General features: G+C 42.3%; 1 protein-coding gene across 6 annotated transcripts in view; it reads left to right on the plus strand.

Moving 5' to 3' along the window:
• The window catches only part of ap2b1 (adaptor related protein complex 2 subunit beta 1), a 105,560-nt gene extending 91,427 nt beyond the window's left edge, over positions 1 to 14,133 (plus strand). For all 6 annotated transcript variants that reach the window (XM_041893920.1, XM_041893923.2, XM_041893921.1 and 3 more), the window contains one exon: positions 11,908 to 14,133. In XM_041893920.1, coding sequence (XP_041749854.1) covers positions 11,908 to 11,982 — 75 coding nt within the window. In that variant the 3' untranslated portion in view covers positions 11,983 to 14,133. The remainder of the gene's footprint in view (positions 1 to 11,907) is intronic.
• Positions 14,134 to 16,327: the final 2,194 nt, after the last annotated feature.

A 16,327-nucleotide genomic window follows, 5' to 3' on the forward strand; every position in this document is an offset into this window, starting at 1 on the left:
CATGTTTAAATGTCTTACTCACGTCGGCCATGGAGAAGTCGAGCCCACAGTTCTTGGTAGCTGGCCGAGTCGGTGGTACTGTGTTATCCTCAAAGCGGGCAAAGAACTTGTTTAGCTTGTCTGGCAGCAAGACGTCGGTGTACGCTACGTGGCTGGTTTTCCTATTGTAGTCAGTGATTGTCTGTAAACCCTGACACATACGTCTCGTGTCTGAGCAGTTGAATTGCGACTCCACTTTGTCTCGATATTGACGTTTTGCTTGTTTGATTGCCTTGCGGAGGGAATGACCACTCTGTTTGTGTTCTGCCATATTCCCTGTCACCTTGCCATGGTTAAATGCGGTGGTTCGTGCTTTCAGTTTTTCGCGTATGCTGCCATCTATCCACGGTTTCTGGTTAGGGTAGGTTTTAATAGTCACAGTGGGTACGACAGCGCCTTGCAAAAGTATTCATCCCCCTTGGCGTTTTTCCTATTTTGTTGCATTACAACCTGTAATTTAAATTGATTTTTATTTGGATTTCATGTAATGGACAGACACAAAATAGTCCAAATTGGTGACGTGAAATTAAAAAAATTACTTGTTTGAAAAATTATACAAAATAAATAACGGAAAAGTGGTGTGTGCATATGTATTCACCCCCTTTGCTATGAAGCCCCTAAATAAGATCTGGTGCAACCAATTACCTTCAGAAGTCACATAATTAGTTAAAGAAAGTCCACCTGTGTGCAATCTAAGTGTCACATGATCTGTCACTTGATCTCAGTATATATACACCTGTTCTAAAAGGCCCCAGAGTCTGCAACACCACTAAGCAAGGGGCACCATGAAGACCAAGGAGCTCTCCAAACAGGTCAGGGACAAAGATGTGGAAAAGTACAGATCAGGGTTGGGTTACAAAAAAATATCAGAAACTTTGAACATCCCACGGAGCACCATTAAATCCATTATTAAAAAAAATTGAAATAATACGGCACCACAACAAACCTGCCGAGAGAGGGCCGCCCACCAAAACTCACGGACCAGGCAAGGAGGGCATTAATCAGAGAGGCAACAAAGAGACCAAAGATAACCCTGAAGGAGCTGCAAAGCTCCACAGCGGAGATTGGAGTATCTGTCCATAGGACAACTTTTTTTTCCACCTTTATTTAACCAGGTAAGCCAGTTGAGAACAAGTTCTCATTTACAACTGCAACCTGGCCAAGATAAAGCAAAGCAGTGCGATTAAAAACAACAACAACAACACAGAGTTACATATGGAATAAACAAAACGTACAGTCAATAACACAATAGAAAATCTATATACAGTGTGTGCAAATGTAGTAAGTTATGTAGGTAAGGCAATAAATAGGCCATAGTGCAAAATAATTACAATTTAGTATTAACACTGGAGTGATAGATGTGCAGAAGATGATGTGCAAATAGAGATACTGGGGTGCAAATGAGCAAAATAAATAACAATATGGGGATGAGGTAGTTGGGTGGGCTAATTACAGATGGGCTGTGTACAGGTGCAGTGATCGGTAAGCTGCTCTGACAACTGATGCTTAAAGTTAGTGAGGGAGATAAGTGTCTCCAGCTTCAGAGATTTTTGCAGTTTGTTCCAGTCATTTGCAGCAGAGAACTGGAAGGAATGGCGGCCAAAGGAGGTGTTGGCTTTGGGGATGACCAGTGAGATATACAGTCGGGAGAACAAGTATTTGATACACTGCCGATTTTGCAGGTTTTCCTACTTACAAAGCATGTAGAGGTCTGTAATTTTTATCATAGGTACACTTCAACTGTGAGAGACGGAATCTAAAACAAAAATCCAGAAAATCACATTGTATGATTTTTAAGTAATTAATTAATTTGCATTTTATTGCATGACATAAGTATTTGATCACCTACCAACCAGTAAGAATTCCGGCTCTCACAGACCTGTTAGTTGTTCTTTAAGAAGCCCTCCTGTTCTCCACTCATTACCTGTATTAACTGCACCTGTTTGAACTCGTTACCTGTATAAAAGACACCTGTCCACACACTCAATCAAACAGACTCCAACCTCTCCACAATGGCCAAGACCAGAGAGCTGTGTAAGGACATCAGGGATAAAATTGTAGACCTGCACAAGGCTGGGATGGGCTACAGGACAATAGGCAAGCAGCTTGGTGAGAAGGCAACAACTGTTGGCGCAATTATTAGAAAATGGAAGAAGTTCAAGATGACTGTCAATCACCCTCGGTCTGGGGCTCCATGCAAGATCTCACCTCGTGGGGCATCAATGATCATGAGGAAGGTGAGGGATCAGCCCAGAACTACACGGCAGGACCTGGTCAATGACCTGAAGAGAGCTGGGACCACAGTCTCAAAGAAAACCATTAGTAACACACTACGCCGTCATGGATTAAAATCCTGCAGTGCACGCAAGGTCCCCCTGCTCAAGCCAGCGCATGTCCAGGCCCGTCTGAAGTTTGCCAATGACCATCTGGATGATCCAGAGGAGGAATGGGAGAAGGTTATGTGGTCTGATGAGACAAAAATATAGCTTTTTGGTCTAAACTCCACTCGCCGTGTTTGGAGGAAGTAGAAGGATGAGTACAACCCCAAGAACACCATCCCAACCGTGAAGCATGGAGGTGGAAACATCATTCTTTGGGAATGCTTTTCTGCAAAGGGGACAGGACGACTGCACCGTATTGAGGGGAGGATGGGTGGGGCCATGTATTGCGAGATCTTGGCCAACAACCTCCTTCCCTCAGTAAGAGCATTGAAGATGTGTCGTGGCTGGGTCTTCCAGCATGACAACGACCCGAAACACACAGCTAGGGCAACTATGGAGTGGCTCCGTAAGAAGCATCTCAAGGTCCTGGAGTGGCCTAGCCAGTCTCCAGACCTGAACCCAATAGAAAATCTTTGGAGGGAGCTGAAAGTCCGTATTGCCCAGCGACAGCCCCGAAACCTGAAGGATCTGGAGAAGGTCTGTATGGAGGAGTGGGCCAAAATCCCTGCTGCAGTGTGTGCAAACCTGGTCAAGACCTACAGGAAACGTATGATCTCTGTAATTGCAAACAAAGGTTTCTGCACCAAATATTAAGTTCTGCTTTTCTGATGTATCAAATACTTATGTCATGCAATAAAATGCAAATTAATTACTTAAAAATCATACAATGTGATTTTGTGGATTTTTGTTTTAGATTCCGTCTCTCACAGTTGAAGTGTACCTATGATACAATTTTACAGAACTCTACATGCTTTGTAAGTAGTAAAACCTGCAAAATCGTCAGTGTATCAAATACTTGTTCTCCCCACTGTACCTGCTGGAACGCATACTACGTGTGGGTGTTGCTATGGTGACCAATGATCTAAGATAAGGCGGGGATTTGCCTAGAAGTGATTTATAGATTACCTGAAGAGTGGCCAGAAAAAAAGCCATTGCTTAAGGAAAAAAATAAGCAAACACGTTTGGTGTTCGCCAAAAGGCATGTGGGAGACTCCCCAAACATATGGAAGAAGGTACTCTTGTCAGATGAGACTAAAATTGAACTTTTTGGCCATCAAGGAAAACGCTATCTCTGGCGCAAACCCAACACCTCTCATCACCCCGAGAACACCACCCCCACAGTGAAGCATGGTGGTGGCAGCATCATGCTGTGGGGATGTTTTTCATCGGCAGGGACTAGGAAACTGGTCAGAATTGAAGGAATGATGGATGGTGCTAAATACAGGGACATTCTTGAGGGAAACCTGTTTCAGTCTTCCAGAGATTTGAGACTGGGACGGAGGTTCACCTTCCAGCAGGACAATGACCCTAAGCATACTGCTAAAGCAACACTCGAGTGGTTTAAGGGGAAACATTTAAATGTCTTGGAATGGCCTAGTCAAAGCCCAGACCTCAATCCAATTGAGAATCTGTGGTATGACTTAAAGATTGCTGTACACCAGCGGAACCCATCCAACTTCAAGGAGCTGGAGCAGTTTTGCCTTGAAGAATGGGCAAAAATCCCAGTGGCTAGATGTGCCAAGCTTATAGAGACATTCCCCAAGAGACGTGCAGCTGTAATTGCTGCAAAAGGTGGCTCTACAAAGTATTGACTTTGGTGGGGATGAATAGTTATGCACGCTCAAGTTTTCTGTTTTTCTGTCTTATTTGTTGTTTGTTTCACAATAAAAAATATTTTGCATCTTCAAAGTGGTAGGCATGTTGTGTAAATCAAATGATACAAACCCCCCAAAAATCAATTTTAATTCCAGGTTGTAAGACAACAAAATAGGAAAAATGCCAAGGGGGGTGAATACTTTCGCAAGCCACTGTATACACTTCCTTATAAACCCACTCACTGAATCAGCGTATACGTCTATATTATTCTCAGAGGCTACCCGGAACATATCTCAGTCCGCGTGATCAAAACAATCTTGAAGCTTGATTCCCATTGATCAGACCAGCGTTGAATAGTCCTTAGCACAGGTGCTTCCTGTTTGAGTTTCTGCCTATAGGAAGGGAGGAGCAAAATGGAGTCGTGGTCAGATTTGCCGAAAGGCGGTCGGGGGAGGGCCTTGTATGCAGAGCGGAAATTAGTGTAGCAGTGATCCAGTGTTTTTCCAGCGCGAGTGCTACAGTCAATATGCTGATAGAATTTAGGTTGCCTTTTTCTCAAATTTGCTTTGTTAAAATCCCCAGCTACAATAAATGCAGCCTCAGGATATATGGTTTCCTGTTTGCATAAAGTCCAGTTAGGTTCCTTGAGGGCCATCGTGGTATCGGCTTGAGGGGAGATACACGGCTGCAACAATAACCGAAGAGAATTCTCTTGGGAGATAATACGGTCGGTATTTGATTGTGAGCAGTTATCAGCGGTGAACTCGTCACCGTCTTGATCTCTTCTCTCTTTAACAGGTCTCTATGGCTCATAGTGTAAATGTATAGGTTGTTGTCCGGGAAGGTCTGTGAGCTCAGCGGTCAAGCTGAAGGCTCTTTAGAAAACAAACAGTGTAGCAGCACACTCATATTTCCTGGCCATAAGGAGTGCTGGTTTTCATACATCAAATAAAACCATACTCATTGGTGGATGATATTCCATTTGTTGGCTGTATTAATTGTAAATTAACACAGCGATAGCCTTCTGTCCTCGCCAGATCAACTGTCTATCAGTATTTTGTTATTGTTATTCTTCAAGTAAAGCACCTGTCAAAAGCTTGATAGCAGGGGGTGTCACAACACCTACAATTTTGATTATTTGTGTTATACATTAGCAACAATTCTTATGTTCATGTGAAGCTCCAGGCAAAAAATGTCAGCAGCAGTAAGCCATGGAGGATTCCCAGCTCTGACCGTCCCTATGGCAGTGCTTACCCACTGGTACTTTCCACAGTGGAACTTCAGTGCTGCTGTCCCCAACTGTCAGAGGCTGCTGTGTTCTGCCTGCCACACTCTCTCTGACTGCCTGGCTGGGTGACTACATTAATCCCCAGATTAGTGCCTCCTCACCCTGATTGTTTTACAGGCAGCTGTTCAGGCACTGGTTGCTCCCTGGCTTGATTACCTGTGCTGTGCGTCCCCTCGAGGAACAGCCTGTTTGGCCTGGCTGGCCATGCTGTTAGTCTCCAGCTAATTGATTCATAATGGGAATTCAACCCAGGGTCTCCTCAGAGCAGTCGCTCTGCTGCTGCCTGTGGATAACAGTGGGATAGGGTAGATTAGTTAGGCTCTAGAAAGAGAAAAGTTCCTGGGGAAACTTAATTTGCAAGCAAATAAATCTTGCTTGTGACCAACTGGTTTCAAAGCCGGCTCTCCTATGGGTCAAAAGGAGAGCCCATCAAAGCAGTTGAGAACAAACACTTATCCTATGACATCAGGGCAGTGGAAGACTGATAATAGAAAGTGAGCTATTGTGATGGCCATGGCTACATTTTTTCCCCCCATACATACACTACCGTTCAAAAGTTTGGGGTCACTTAGAAACGTCCTTGTTTTCGAAAGAAAATACATGTTTTGGTCCATTAAAATAACATCAAATTGATCAGAAATACAGTGTAGACATTGTTAATGTTGTAAATGGCTATTGTAGCTGGAAACGGCAGATTTTTAATGGATATCTACATTGGTGTACAGAGGCCCATTATCAGCAACCATCAGTCCTGTGTTCCAATGGCACGTTGTGTTTGCTAATCCAAGTTTATCATTTTAAAAGGCTAATTGATCATTAGAAAACCCTTTTGCATTTATGTTAGCACAGCTGAAAACTCTTGTGCTGATTAAAGAAGCAATAAAACTGGCCTTCTTGAGACTAGTTGAGTATCTGGAGCATCAGCAGTCGTGGGTTCGATTACAGGCTCAAAATGGCCAGAAACAAAGAACTTTCTTCTGAAACTCGTCAGTCTATTCTTGTGCTGAGAAATGAAGGCTATTCCATGCGAGAAATTGCCAAGAAACTGAAGATCTCGTACAATGCTGTACTCCCTTCACAGAACAGTACAAACTGGCTCTAACCAGAATAGAAAGAGGAGTGGGAGGCCCCGGTGCACAACTGAGCAAGAGGACAAATACATTAGTGTCTAGTTTGAGAAACAGACGCCTCACAGGTCTTCAACTGGCAGCTTCATTAAATAGTAACTCTGGGATGCTGACCTTCTAGGCAGAGTTGCAAAGAAAAACCCATATCTCAGACTGGCCAATAAAAAGAAAAGATTAAGATGGGCAAAAGAACACAGACACTGGACTTTTTCTTTGCAACTCTGCCTAGAAGGTCAGCATCCCGTAGTCGCCTCTTCACTGTTGACGTTGAGACTGGTGTTTTGCGGGTACTATTTAATTAAGCTGCCAGTTGAGGACCTGTGAGGCGTCTGTTTCTCCAACTAGACACTCTAATGTATTTGTCCTCTTGCTCAGTTGTGCACCGGGGCCTCCCACTCCTCTTTCTATTCTGTATAGATCCAGTTTGCGCTGTTCAGTGAAGGGAGTAGTACACAGCGTTGTACGAGATCTTCCGTTTCTTGGCAATTTCTCGCATGGAATAGCCTTCATTTCTCAGCACAAGAATAACTGACGAGTTTCAGAAGAAATGTATTTGTTTCTGGCCATTTTGAGCCTGTAATCAAACCCACAATTGCTGATGCTCCAGATACTCAACTAGTCTCAAGAAGGCCAGTTTTATTGCTCTTTAATCAGCACAACAGTTTTCAGCTGTGCTAACATAATTGCAAAAGGGTTTTCTAATTATCAATTAGCCTTTTAAAATGATAAACTTGGATTAGCAAATACAACGTGCCATTGGAACACAGGACTGATGGTTGCTGATAATGGGCCTCTGTACGCCTATGTAGATATTCCATTAAAAATCAGCTGTTTCTAGCTACAATAGCCATTTACAACATTAACAATGTCTACACTGTATTTCTGATCAATTTCATGTTATTTTAATGGACAAAAGAATTGCTTTTCTTTCGAAAACAAGGACATTTCGAAGTGACCCCAAACTTTTGAACGGTAGTGTAGGTAATACACAGGGGTTAATTCATTAGACCCTTGCGCAATAACTGCTGTCCAAGGTGGTTGTGTTCAATCAACAGTTAATGTCAACCTTTGTGTGTCCCTGAGGACAAGTGTAGGGCTTTGTGCTCCAGTCTATACACACCATCATATACATACAGTTGAAGTCGGAAGTTTACATACACTTAGGCTGGAGTCATTAAAACTCGTTTTTCAACCACTTCACAAATTCACTTGTTAACAGACTATACTTTTGGCAAGTCGGTTAGGACATATACAGTGGGGGAAAAAAGTATTTAGTCAGCCACCAATTGTGCAAGTTCTCCCACTTAAAAAGATGAGAGAGGCCTGTAATTTTCATCATAGGTACACGTCAACTATGACAGACAAATTGTGAGAAAAAAATCCAGAAAATCACATTGTAGGATTTTTAATGAATTTATTTGCAAATTATGGTGGAAAATAAGTATTTGGTCACCTACAAACAAGCAAGATTTCTGGCTCTCACAGACCTGTAACTTCTTCTTTAAGAGGCTCCTCTGTCCTCCACTCGTTACCTGTATTAATGGCACCTGTTTGAACTTGTTATCAGTATAAAAGACACCTGTCCACAACCTCAAACAGTCACACTCCAAACTCCACTATGGCCAAGACCAAAGAGCTGTCAAAGGACACCAGAAACAAAATTGTAGACCTGCACCAGGCTGGGAAGACTGAATCTGCAATAGGTAAGCAGCTTGGTTTGAAGAAATCAACTGTGGGAGCATTTATTAGGAAATGGAAGACATACAAGACCACTGATAATCTCCCTCGATCTGGGGCTCCACGCAAGATCTCACCCAGTGGGGTCAAAATGATCACAAGAACGGTGAGCAAAAATCCTAGAACCACACGGGGAGACCTAGTGAATGACCTGCAGAGAGCTGGGACCAAAGTAACAAAGCCTACCATCAGTAAGACACTACGCCGCCAGGGACTCAAATCCTGCAGTGCCAGACGTGTCCCCCTGCTTAAGCCAGTACATGTCCAGGCCCGTCTGAAGTTTGCTAGAGTGCATTTGGATGATCCAGAAGAGGATTGGGAGAATGTCATATGGTCAGATGAAACCAAAATAGAACTTTTTGGTAAAAACTCAACTCTTTGGAGGACAAAGAATGCTGAGTTGCATCCAAAGAACACCATACCTACTGTGAAGCATGGGGATGAAAAACATCATGCTTTGGGGCTATTTTTTCTGCAAAGGGACCAGGACGACTGATCCGTGTAAAGGAAAGAATGAATGGGGCCATGTATCGTGAAATTGAGGGAACGAAGGAGTGGCTTCGTAAGAAGCATTTCAAGGTCCTGTAGTGGCCTAGCCAGTCTCCAGATCTCAACCCCATAGAAAATCTTTGGAGGGAGTTGAAAGTCCGTGTTGCCCAGCGACAGCCCCAAAACATCACTGCTCTAGAGGAGATCTGCATGGAGGAATGGGCCAAAATACCAGCAACAGTGTGTGAAAACCTTGTGAAGACTTACAGAAAATGTTTGACCTGTGTCATTGCCAACAAAGGGTATATAACAAAGTATTGAGAAACTTTTGTTATTGACCAAATACTTATTTTCCACCATAATTTGCAAATAAATTCATTAAAAATCCTACAATGTGATTTTCTGGATTTTTTTCTTCTCATTTTGTCTGTCATAGTTGACGTGTACCTATGATGAAAATTACAGGCCTCTCTCATCTTTTTAAGTGGGAGAACTTGCACAATTGGTGGCTGACTAAATACTTTTTTTCCCCACTGTACTATGTGCATGACACAAGTAATTTTTCCAACAATTGTTTACAGACAGATTATTTCACTTATAATTCACTGTATCACAATTCCAGTGGATCAGAAGTTTACATACACTAGGTTGACTGTGCCTTTAAACAGCTTGGAAAATTCCAGAAAATGATGTCATGGCTTTAGAAGCTTCTGATAGGCTAATTGACATCATTTGAGTCAATTGGAGGTGTACCTGTGGATGGATTTCAAGGCCTACCTTCAAACTCAGTGCCTCTTTGCTTGACATCATGGGAAAATCAAAAGAAATCAGCCAAGACCTCAGAAAAAAATTGTAGACCTCCACAAGTCTGGTTCATCCTTGGGAGCAATTTCCAAATGCCTGAAGGTACCACGTTCATCTGTACAAACAATAGTACGCAAGTATGAACACCATGGGACCGCGCAGCCGTCATACCGCTCAGGAAGGAGACGAGTTCTGTCTCCTAGAGATGAACGTACTTTGGTGTGAAAAGTGCAAATCAATCCCAGAACAACAGCAAAGGACCTTGTGAAGATGCTGGAGGAAACAGGTACAAAAGTATCTATATCCACAGTAAAACGAGTCCTATATCGACATAACCTGAAAGGCCGCTCAGCAAGGAAGAAGCCACTGCTCCAAAACCGCCATACAAAAGCCAGACTACGGTTTGCAACTGCACATGGGGAGAAAGATCGTACTTTTTGGAGAAATGTCCTCTGGTCTAATGAAACAAAACTAGAACTGTTTGGCCATAATGACCATCATTATGTTTGGAGGAAAAAGGTGGTGGCTTGTAAGCCCAAGAACACCATCCCAACCGTGAAGCACGGGGGTGGCAGCATCATGCTGTGGGGGTGATTTGCTGCAGGAGGGACTGGTGCACTTCACAAAATAGATGACATCATAAGGAAGGAAAATTATGTGGATATATTGAAGCAACATCTCAAGACATCAGTCAGGAAGTTAAAGCTTGGTCGCAAATGGGTCTTCCAAATGGACAATGACCCCAAGCATACTTCCAAAGTTGTGGCAAAATGGCTTAAGGACAACAAGGTCAAGGTATTGGAGTAGCCATCACAAAGCCCTGACCTCAATCCTATAGAAAATGTGTGGGCAGAACTGAAAAGGCGTGTGCGAGCAAGGAGGCCTACAAACCTGACTCAGTTACACGAGCTCTGTCATGTGGAATGGGCCAAAATTCACCCAACTTATTGTGGGAAGCTTGTGGAAGGCTACCCGAAACGTTTGACCCAAGTTAAACAATTTAAAGGCAATGCTACCAAATACTAATTGAGTGTATGTAAACTTCTGACCCACTGGGAATGTGATGAAAGAAATAAAAGCTGAAATAAATAATTCTCTCTACTATTATTCTGACATTTCACATTCTTAAAATACACTGGTGATCCTAACTGACCTCATACAGGGAATGTTTACTAGGTTAAATGTCAGGAATTGTGAAAAACTCAGTTTAAATGTATTTGGCTAAGGTGTATGTAAACTTCCGACTTCAACTGTATATATTTATATTTCGGACTCTGACGTTGCTCGTTCTGATATTTCTTAATTCCTTTATTTTCATTTTGGGGGATTTGTGTGTATTGTTTTGTATTTTTAGTTATTACTACACTGTTGGCGCTAGAAACATAAGCATTTTGCTGCACCTGCGATAACATCTGCAAAATATGTGTACGCGACCAATAACGTTTTATTTAATTTGGTACATAAAGTACAAAAACATTATTGTTGCTAAGTCGCTGAAAGATTGCACCTAGCGAAGACCTAACGGATTTTCGAAATGGTCAGGGGCTGCTTTTGTGGGGCCAATTTATTGACAGATTCCTCTCATACAAATACCTTTGGGACAGCATCAGGGCCTGTCATGGAACAGTGAGAACATATGGACCAGGCCATAATAACAGGAGAATGTCTGACTACGTACTAGTATTTATTAATGTTGTAGAGTTTGTAAAGAGGAAGTATGGATAGAAAGTGAGACTTCTAAAAATACATCTGTGGAATAAAAAAAAAAAAGGAAAAGTGAGTAGTGGTGGTAAGATTTTTCAATTAGTCGGACTTAATTAGGCCACTGTCAATAGAAACTGAAAGATGCGGATGTTAAATCTGGTCGAAGGAAAATGTATAATACTTAGATGCATTAATTTATTTAATATACTTTGTAGGGATACTCAATAACACAATTATTATATATTATTGTATTATAAACTGGGTGGTTCAAGCCCTGAATGCTGATTGACTGAAAGCCGTGCTATATCAGACCGTATACCACGGGTATGACAAAACATTTATTTTTACTGCTCTAATTACATTGGTAACCAGTTTATAATAGCAATAAGGCACCTCAGGGGTTTGTGGTATATGGCCAATATACCACAGCTAAGGGCTGGATCCAGGCACTCCGCGTTGCGCATAAGAACAGCCCTTAGCCGTGGTATATTGGCCATATACCACAAACCCCCTCGTGCCTTATTGCTTAATAATATTATTGTGTTTACATTAAGTGTCGGGGTGAAAAGAGTTGCAAAGCAATTAAACTGTTGTGGAGAAGGTGAAATGTTCAGAGTTATTGAGCTGAAATGTAACCTATAGTTGTACATCAATCTGTATATTTTCCTGTCCTCTCTTCCAGCTGTCCTTGAAGTGCAGGGCTCCTGAGGTGACCCAGTATGTCTACCAGGTGTACGACTCAGTCCTGAAGAACTGAACTCTGTCCATCGACTCACCACCCTCCACTCCACACATCTACCCAAGAACAAACAGCAGCTTTTAGCGTTTTAGTCATTTATTATTCCACTCCCTCATTCCTCTCCACCATCCTTACCTCCATGGGAGAATGTGACATCCCCAGTCCATCCTAAACTAAATGTCTTACTGTCGTAAAACGTGGTTGATGGTGAAGCTCTCCAAAAAGAAGAAGAAACATTTAATATTCTCTAAGCAATCGCCCCACCTCTTTGTACTGTATTGCCAATATTGGAAAGTGTAATATGATAAATGTTTTTGTGTCTATTCTTTTTAATGCTTTTTCTGCTTCCGTGGTTCTTTTCATACTTTCCCAACCATTCCACAAGAGATACTCCATTGAGTGCCATCTACCAGGCCTTCCTGGGGCCGACGTTGCCAGTTGAACCAGTTGCTGTCTCCATGATTTAGCAAGTACCATTCTGAGCCAATATGGCAGTCGTGAGAGGTGAGAGCAGGGCCAGAGAACGTGAAATCGATTTTAATGCATTAGTGGATTTCATTCTGTTCTCATTTTAGTAACCACTATGATAAACCACTATTTATGGTAGCTATTATTTTGTCTGCTCCCATATGCCATTCATTTTTTACTGATACTTGCAGGCAGCTGATCATTTCATGCTTCTCATCCCTTTTCTGATTGCTCGACCTGCCGCAGCAATCAAACACCGCTATAGTCATTCCTAGATTGTCATTCCTAGATTTCCAATAATCCATGTCCCTTTGCTGGTTTTGTGTTGCAGTATTAATTAATATGCCAATTGTGAGTGTGGAATGAGTTGTCAATTCTGTAATGCTGTTCTCATCTTACGTTGATTCCAATGAGATAGTATGCTTTATTCTTTATATGTAAGATTGTTATTGATATTCCATTTGCAGCTGTTCATCCAAACAAAACTAAACCCCAAACCCTGGGTCAAACTCAATGCCAGGGTCAATATCAGTTGATATTTTGCTTAGTAGGGAACAACCCCATACTGTCATCAATTACATGCATAGTGTTTGTGTTATAATGCAGTTAAAACCACCTCCCTGACATTGCTTTATCCTAAACATGGAGGATATTTAGTGCATGCAGGCCACCTAAAGGACCAGGGTCACCCCCTCTATGATTATACTGTGCAGTGACGTGGTGTAGTTTGTAGACGTGAAGTTCTGTACGACTAATGAAAGATTATTATATTACTACCAGAATAAGTGTGCTTGAAATCCATAACAGAAAAACTGTGGCGGCATATTCCAGTAATGTACCAAGTCCTCATGTGGAAAGTGATCTAAAGAAGTGATCTAAATAAGTTTTATTTATAAATGTATACAAACTGATGTGATTTTAATATGCCATATCTCTATGACCATTGTTGTTAGACCTCTGGTAGTTGAGCTCAAACATTTTAATCATTTTATTAATCATTTTATTTAAGCCAATGTAAAGAGCAGTCTCAAGGGTACCAGTTGTGTTTGTGACTTTAGCTTCTTAATTTTATTGTTGCCATACATGCTGATATGCCTGTGAACCTGCAATAGAAGTAGTGTCCAATGCTTCCAATAAATCTTAGAGGTCTGTTTTCCTCACTCTCAAAACGACACTTAGCTACTTGGGAAGATCTTATCTTTGGCCACAATTTGATTGTATGTATCCCCAGCAAGATGTTGGGTAACACTTTATTTGGATTGTCCATCTAGGATGCTCTGCAGACTATCAGTAACATTTCAACTATCTACTAGCCCTAGCTCTAACTCTAAACGTAACCCTTACCCTAACACTTATTCTAAACCTAACCGTAACCTTAGCAAGTAGTTGCTTATCAACATAGTTTGTTGATAGTATGAAAATACGGACTAAAGTGTGACCAGATGTTGTTATAAAGGTGTATTTGGGTCTGGCTTTCCCACCCAGAACTATGTGTGAGAAAAATATTTAATGTACTTACTCGTAAACCCAGCAACGAGGAATAGGCCTACATAACAGCTGTAGTAAGAAATAATCTGACAACTGAAATGACCGTTTTTCGCCTCTTCTCCTCAAGCTAGCCTGTTGATCCTGCATCACTCCTCATCCCCAACTTGTCACTGTATCCTCTCTTATTTCAATAAAATGTCTGTTATAAACCTATGCAGTGCCAGATGTTTCACTGTCATTTGTTCACAATCCATAATCAGCCCAAAGGTAATATGACCAGCATGAAGCACAGCCAAAGGCAGGGCCAGCGTTATGGGCGGGCCCTAGGGGGCCTGGCTACCCTACCGTACCTCCTTGCCTGTCCAAATAAAATATTGATCATTTATTTGACCGAGACGTGCGCTGACAGAAAGACTTGTCAATCTAAAATTGAATCGTAGTACACCGGCTCTGACACTCGTCGGATGTGGCAGGGCTTGAAAACTATTACAGACTACAAAAGGAAGCACAGCCGCAAGCTGCCCAGTGACACAAGCCTACCAGACGAGCTAAATCACTTCTATGCTCGCTTCGAGGCAAGCAACACTGAAGCATGCATGAGAGCACCAGCTGTTCCGGATGACTATGTGATCACGTTCTCCGTAGCCGATGTGAGTAAGACTTTTAAGCAGGTCAACATTCACAAGGCCGCAGGGCCAGACGGATTACCAGGACGTGTACTCCGAGCATGTGCTGACCAACTGGCAAGTGTCTTCACTGACATTTTCAACATGTCCCTGACTGAGTCTGTAATACCAACATGTTTCAAGCAGACCACCATAGTCCCTGTGCCCAAGGACACTAAGATAACCTGCCTAAATGACTACCGACCCGTAGCACTCACGTCTGTAGCCATGAAGTGCTTTGAAAGGCTGGTCATGGCTCACGACACCATTATCCCAGAAACCCTAGACCCACTCCAATTTGCATACCGCCCCAACAGATCCACAGATGATTTTTATTTATTTTTATTTCACCTTTATTTAACCAGGTAAGCCAGTTGAGAACAAGTTCTCATTTACAACTGCGACCTGGCCAAGATAAAGCAAAGCAGTGCGATTAAAAACAACAACACAGAGTTACATATGGAATAAACAAAAACAAAACGTACAGTCAATAACAATAGAAAATCTATATACAGTGTGTGCAAATGTAGTAAGTTATGGAGGTAAGGCAATAAATAGGCCATAGTGCAAAATAATTACAATTTAGTATTAACACTGGAGTGATAGATGAGATACTGGGGTGCAAATGAGAAAAATAAATAATGTAAATAACAATATGGGGATGAGGTAGTTGGGTGGGCTAATTACAGATGGGCTGTGTACAGGTGCAGTGATCGGTAAGCTGCTCTGACAACTGATGCTTAAAGTTAGTGAGGGAGATAAGTGTCTCCAGCTTCAGAGATTTTTGCAATTCGTTCCAGTCATTTGCAGCAGAGAACTGGAAGGAATGGCGGCGTTGTCTTTGGGGATGACCAGTGAGATATACCTGCTAAAACGCATACTACGGGTGGGTGTTGCTATGGTGACCAATGATCTAAGATAAGGCGGGGATTTGCCTAGAAGTGATTTATAGATGACCTGGAGCCAGTGGGTTTGGCAACTAATATGTAGTGAGGGCCAGCCAACGAGCGTACAGGTCACAATGGTGGGTAGTATATGGGGCTTTGGTGACAAAACGGATGGCACTGTGATAGACTACATCCAATTTGCTGAGTAGAGTGTTGGAAGCTATTTTGTAAATGACATCGCCGAAGCCAAGGATCGGTAGGATAGTCAGTTTTACGAGGGCATGTTTAGCAGCATGAGTGAAGGAGGCTTTGTTTCAAAATAGGAAGCCGATTCTAGATTTAACTTTGGATTGGAGATGCTTAATGTGAGTCTGGAAGGAGAGTTTACGGTCTAACCAGACACCTAGGTATTTGTAGTTGTCCACATATTCTAAGTCAGACCCGCCGAGAGTAGTGATTCTAGTCGGGCGGGCGGGTGCAAGCAGCGTTCGATTGAAGAGCATGCATTTAGTTTTTCTAGCGTTTAAGAGCAGTTGGAGGCCACGGAAGGAGTGTTGTATGGCATTGAAGCTCGTTTGGAGGTTTGTTAACACAGTGTCCAATGAAGGGCCAGATGTATACAAAATGGTGTCGTCTGCGTAGAGGTGGATCTGAGAGTCACCAGCAGCAAGAGCGACATCATTGATATACACAGAGAATAGAGTCAGCCCGAGAATTGAACCCTGTGGCACCCCCATAGAGACTGCCAGAGGTCCAGACAACAGGCCCTCCGATTTGACACATTGAACTCTATCTGAGAAGTAGTTGGTGAACCAGGCGAGGCAGTTATTTGAGAAACTAAGGCTATTTAGTCTG

This window comes from Coregonus clupeaformis, chromosome 13, assembly GCF_020615455.1.
Source record: "Coregonus clupeaformis isolate EN_2021a chromosome 13, ASM2061545v1, whole genome shotgun sequence".
Taxonomy (NCBI): domain Eukaryota; kingdom Metazoa; phylum Chordata; class Actinopteri; order Salmoniformes; family Salmonidae; genus Coregonus; species Coregonus clupeaformis.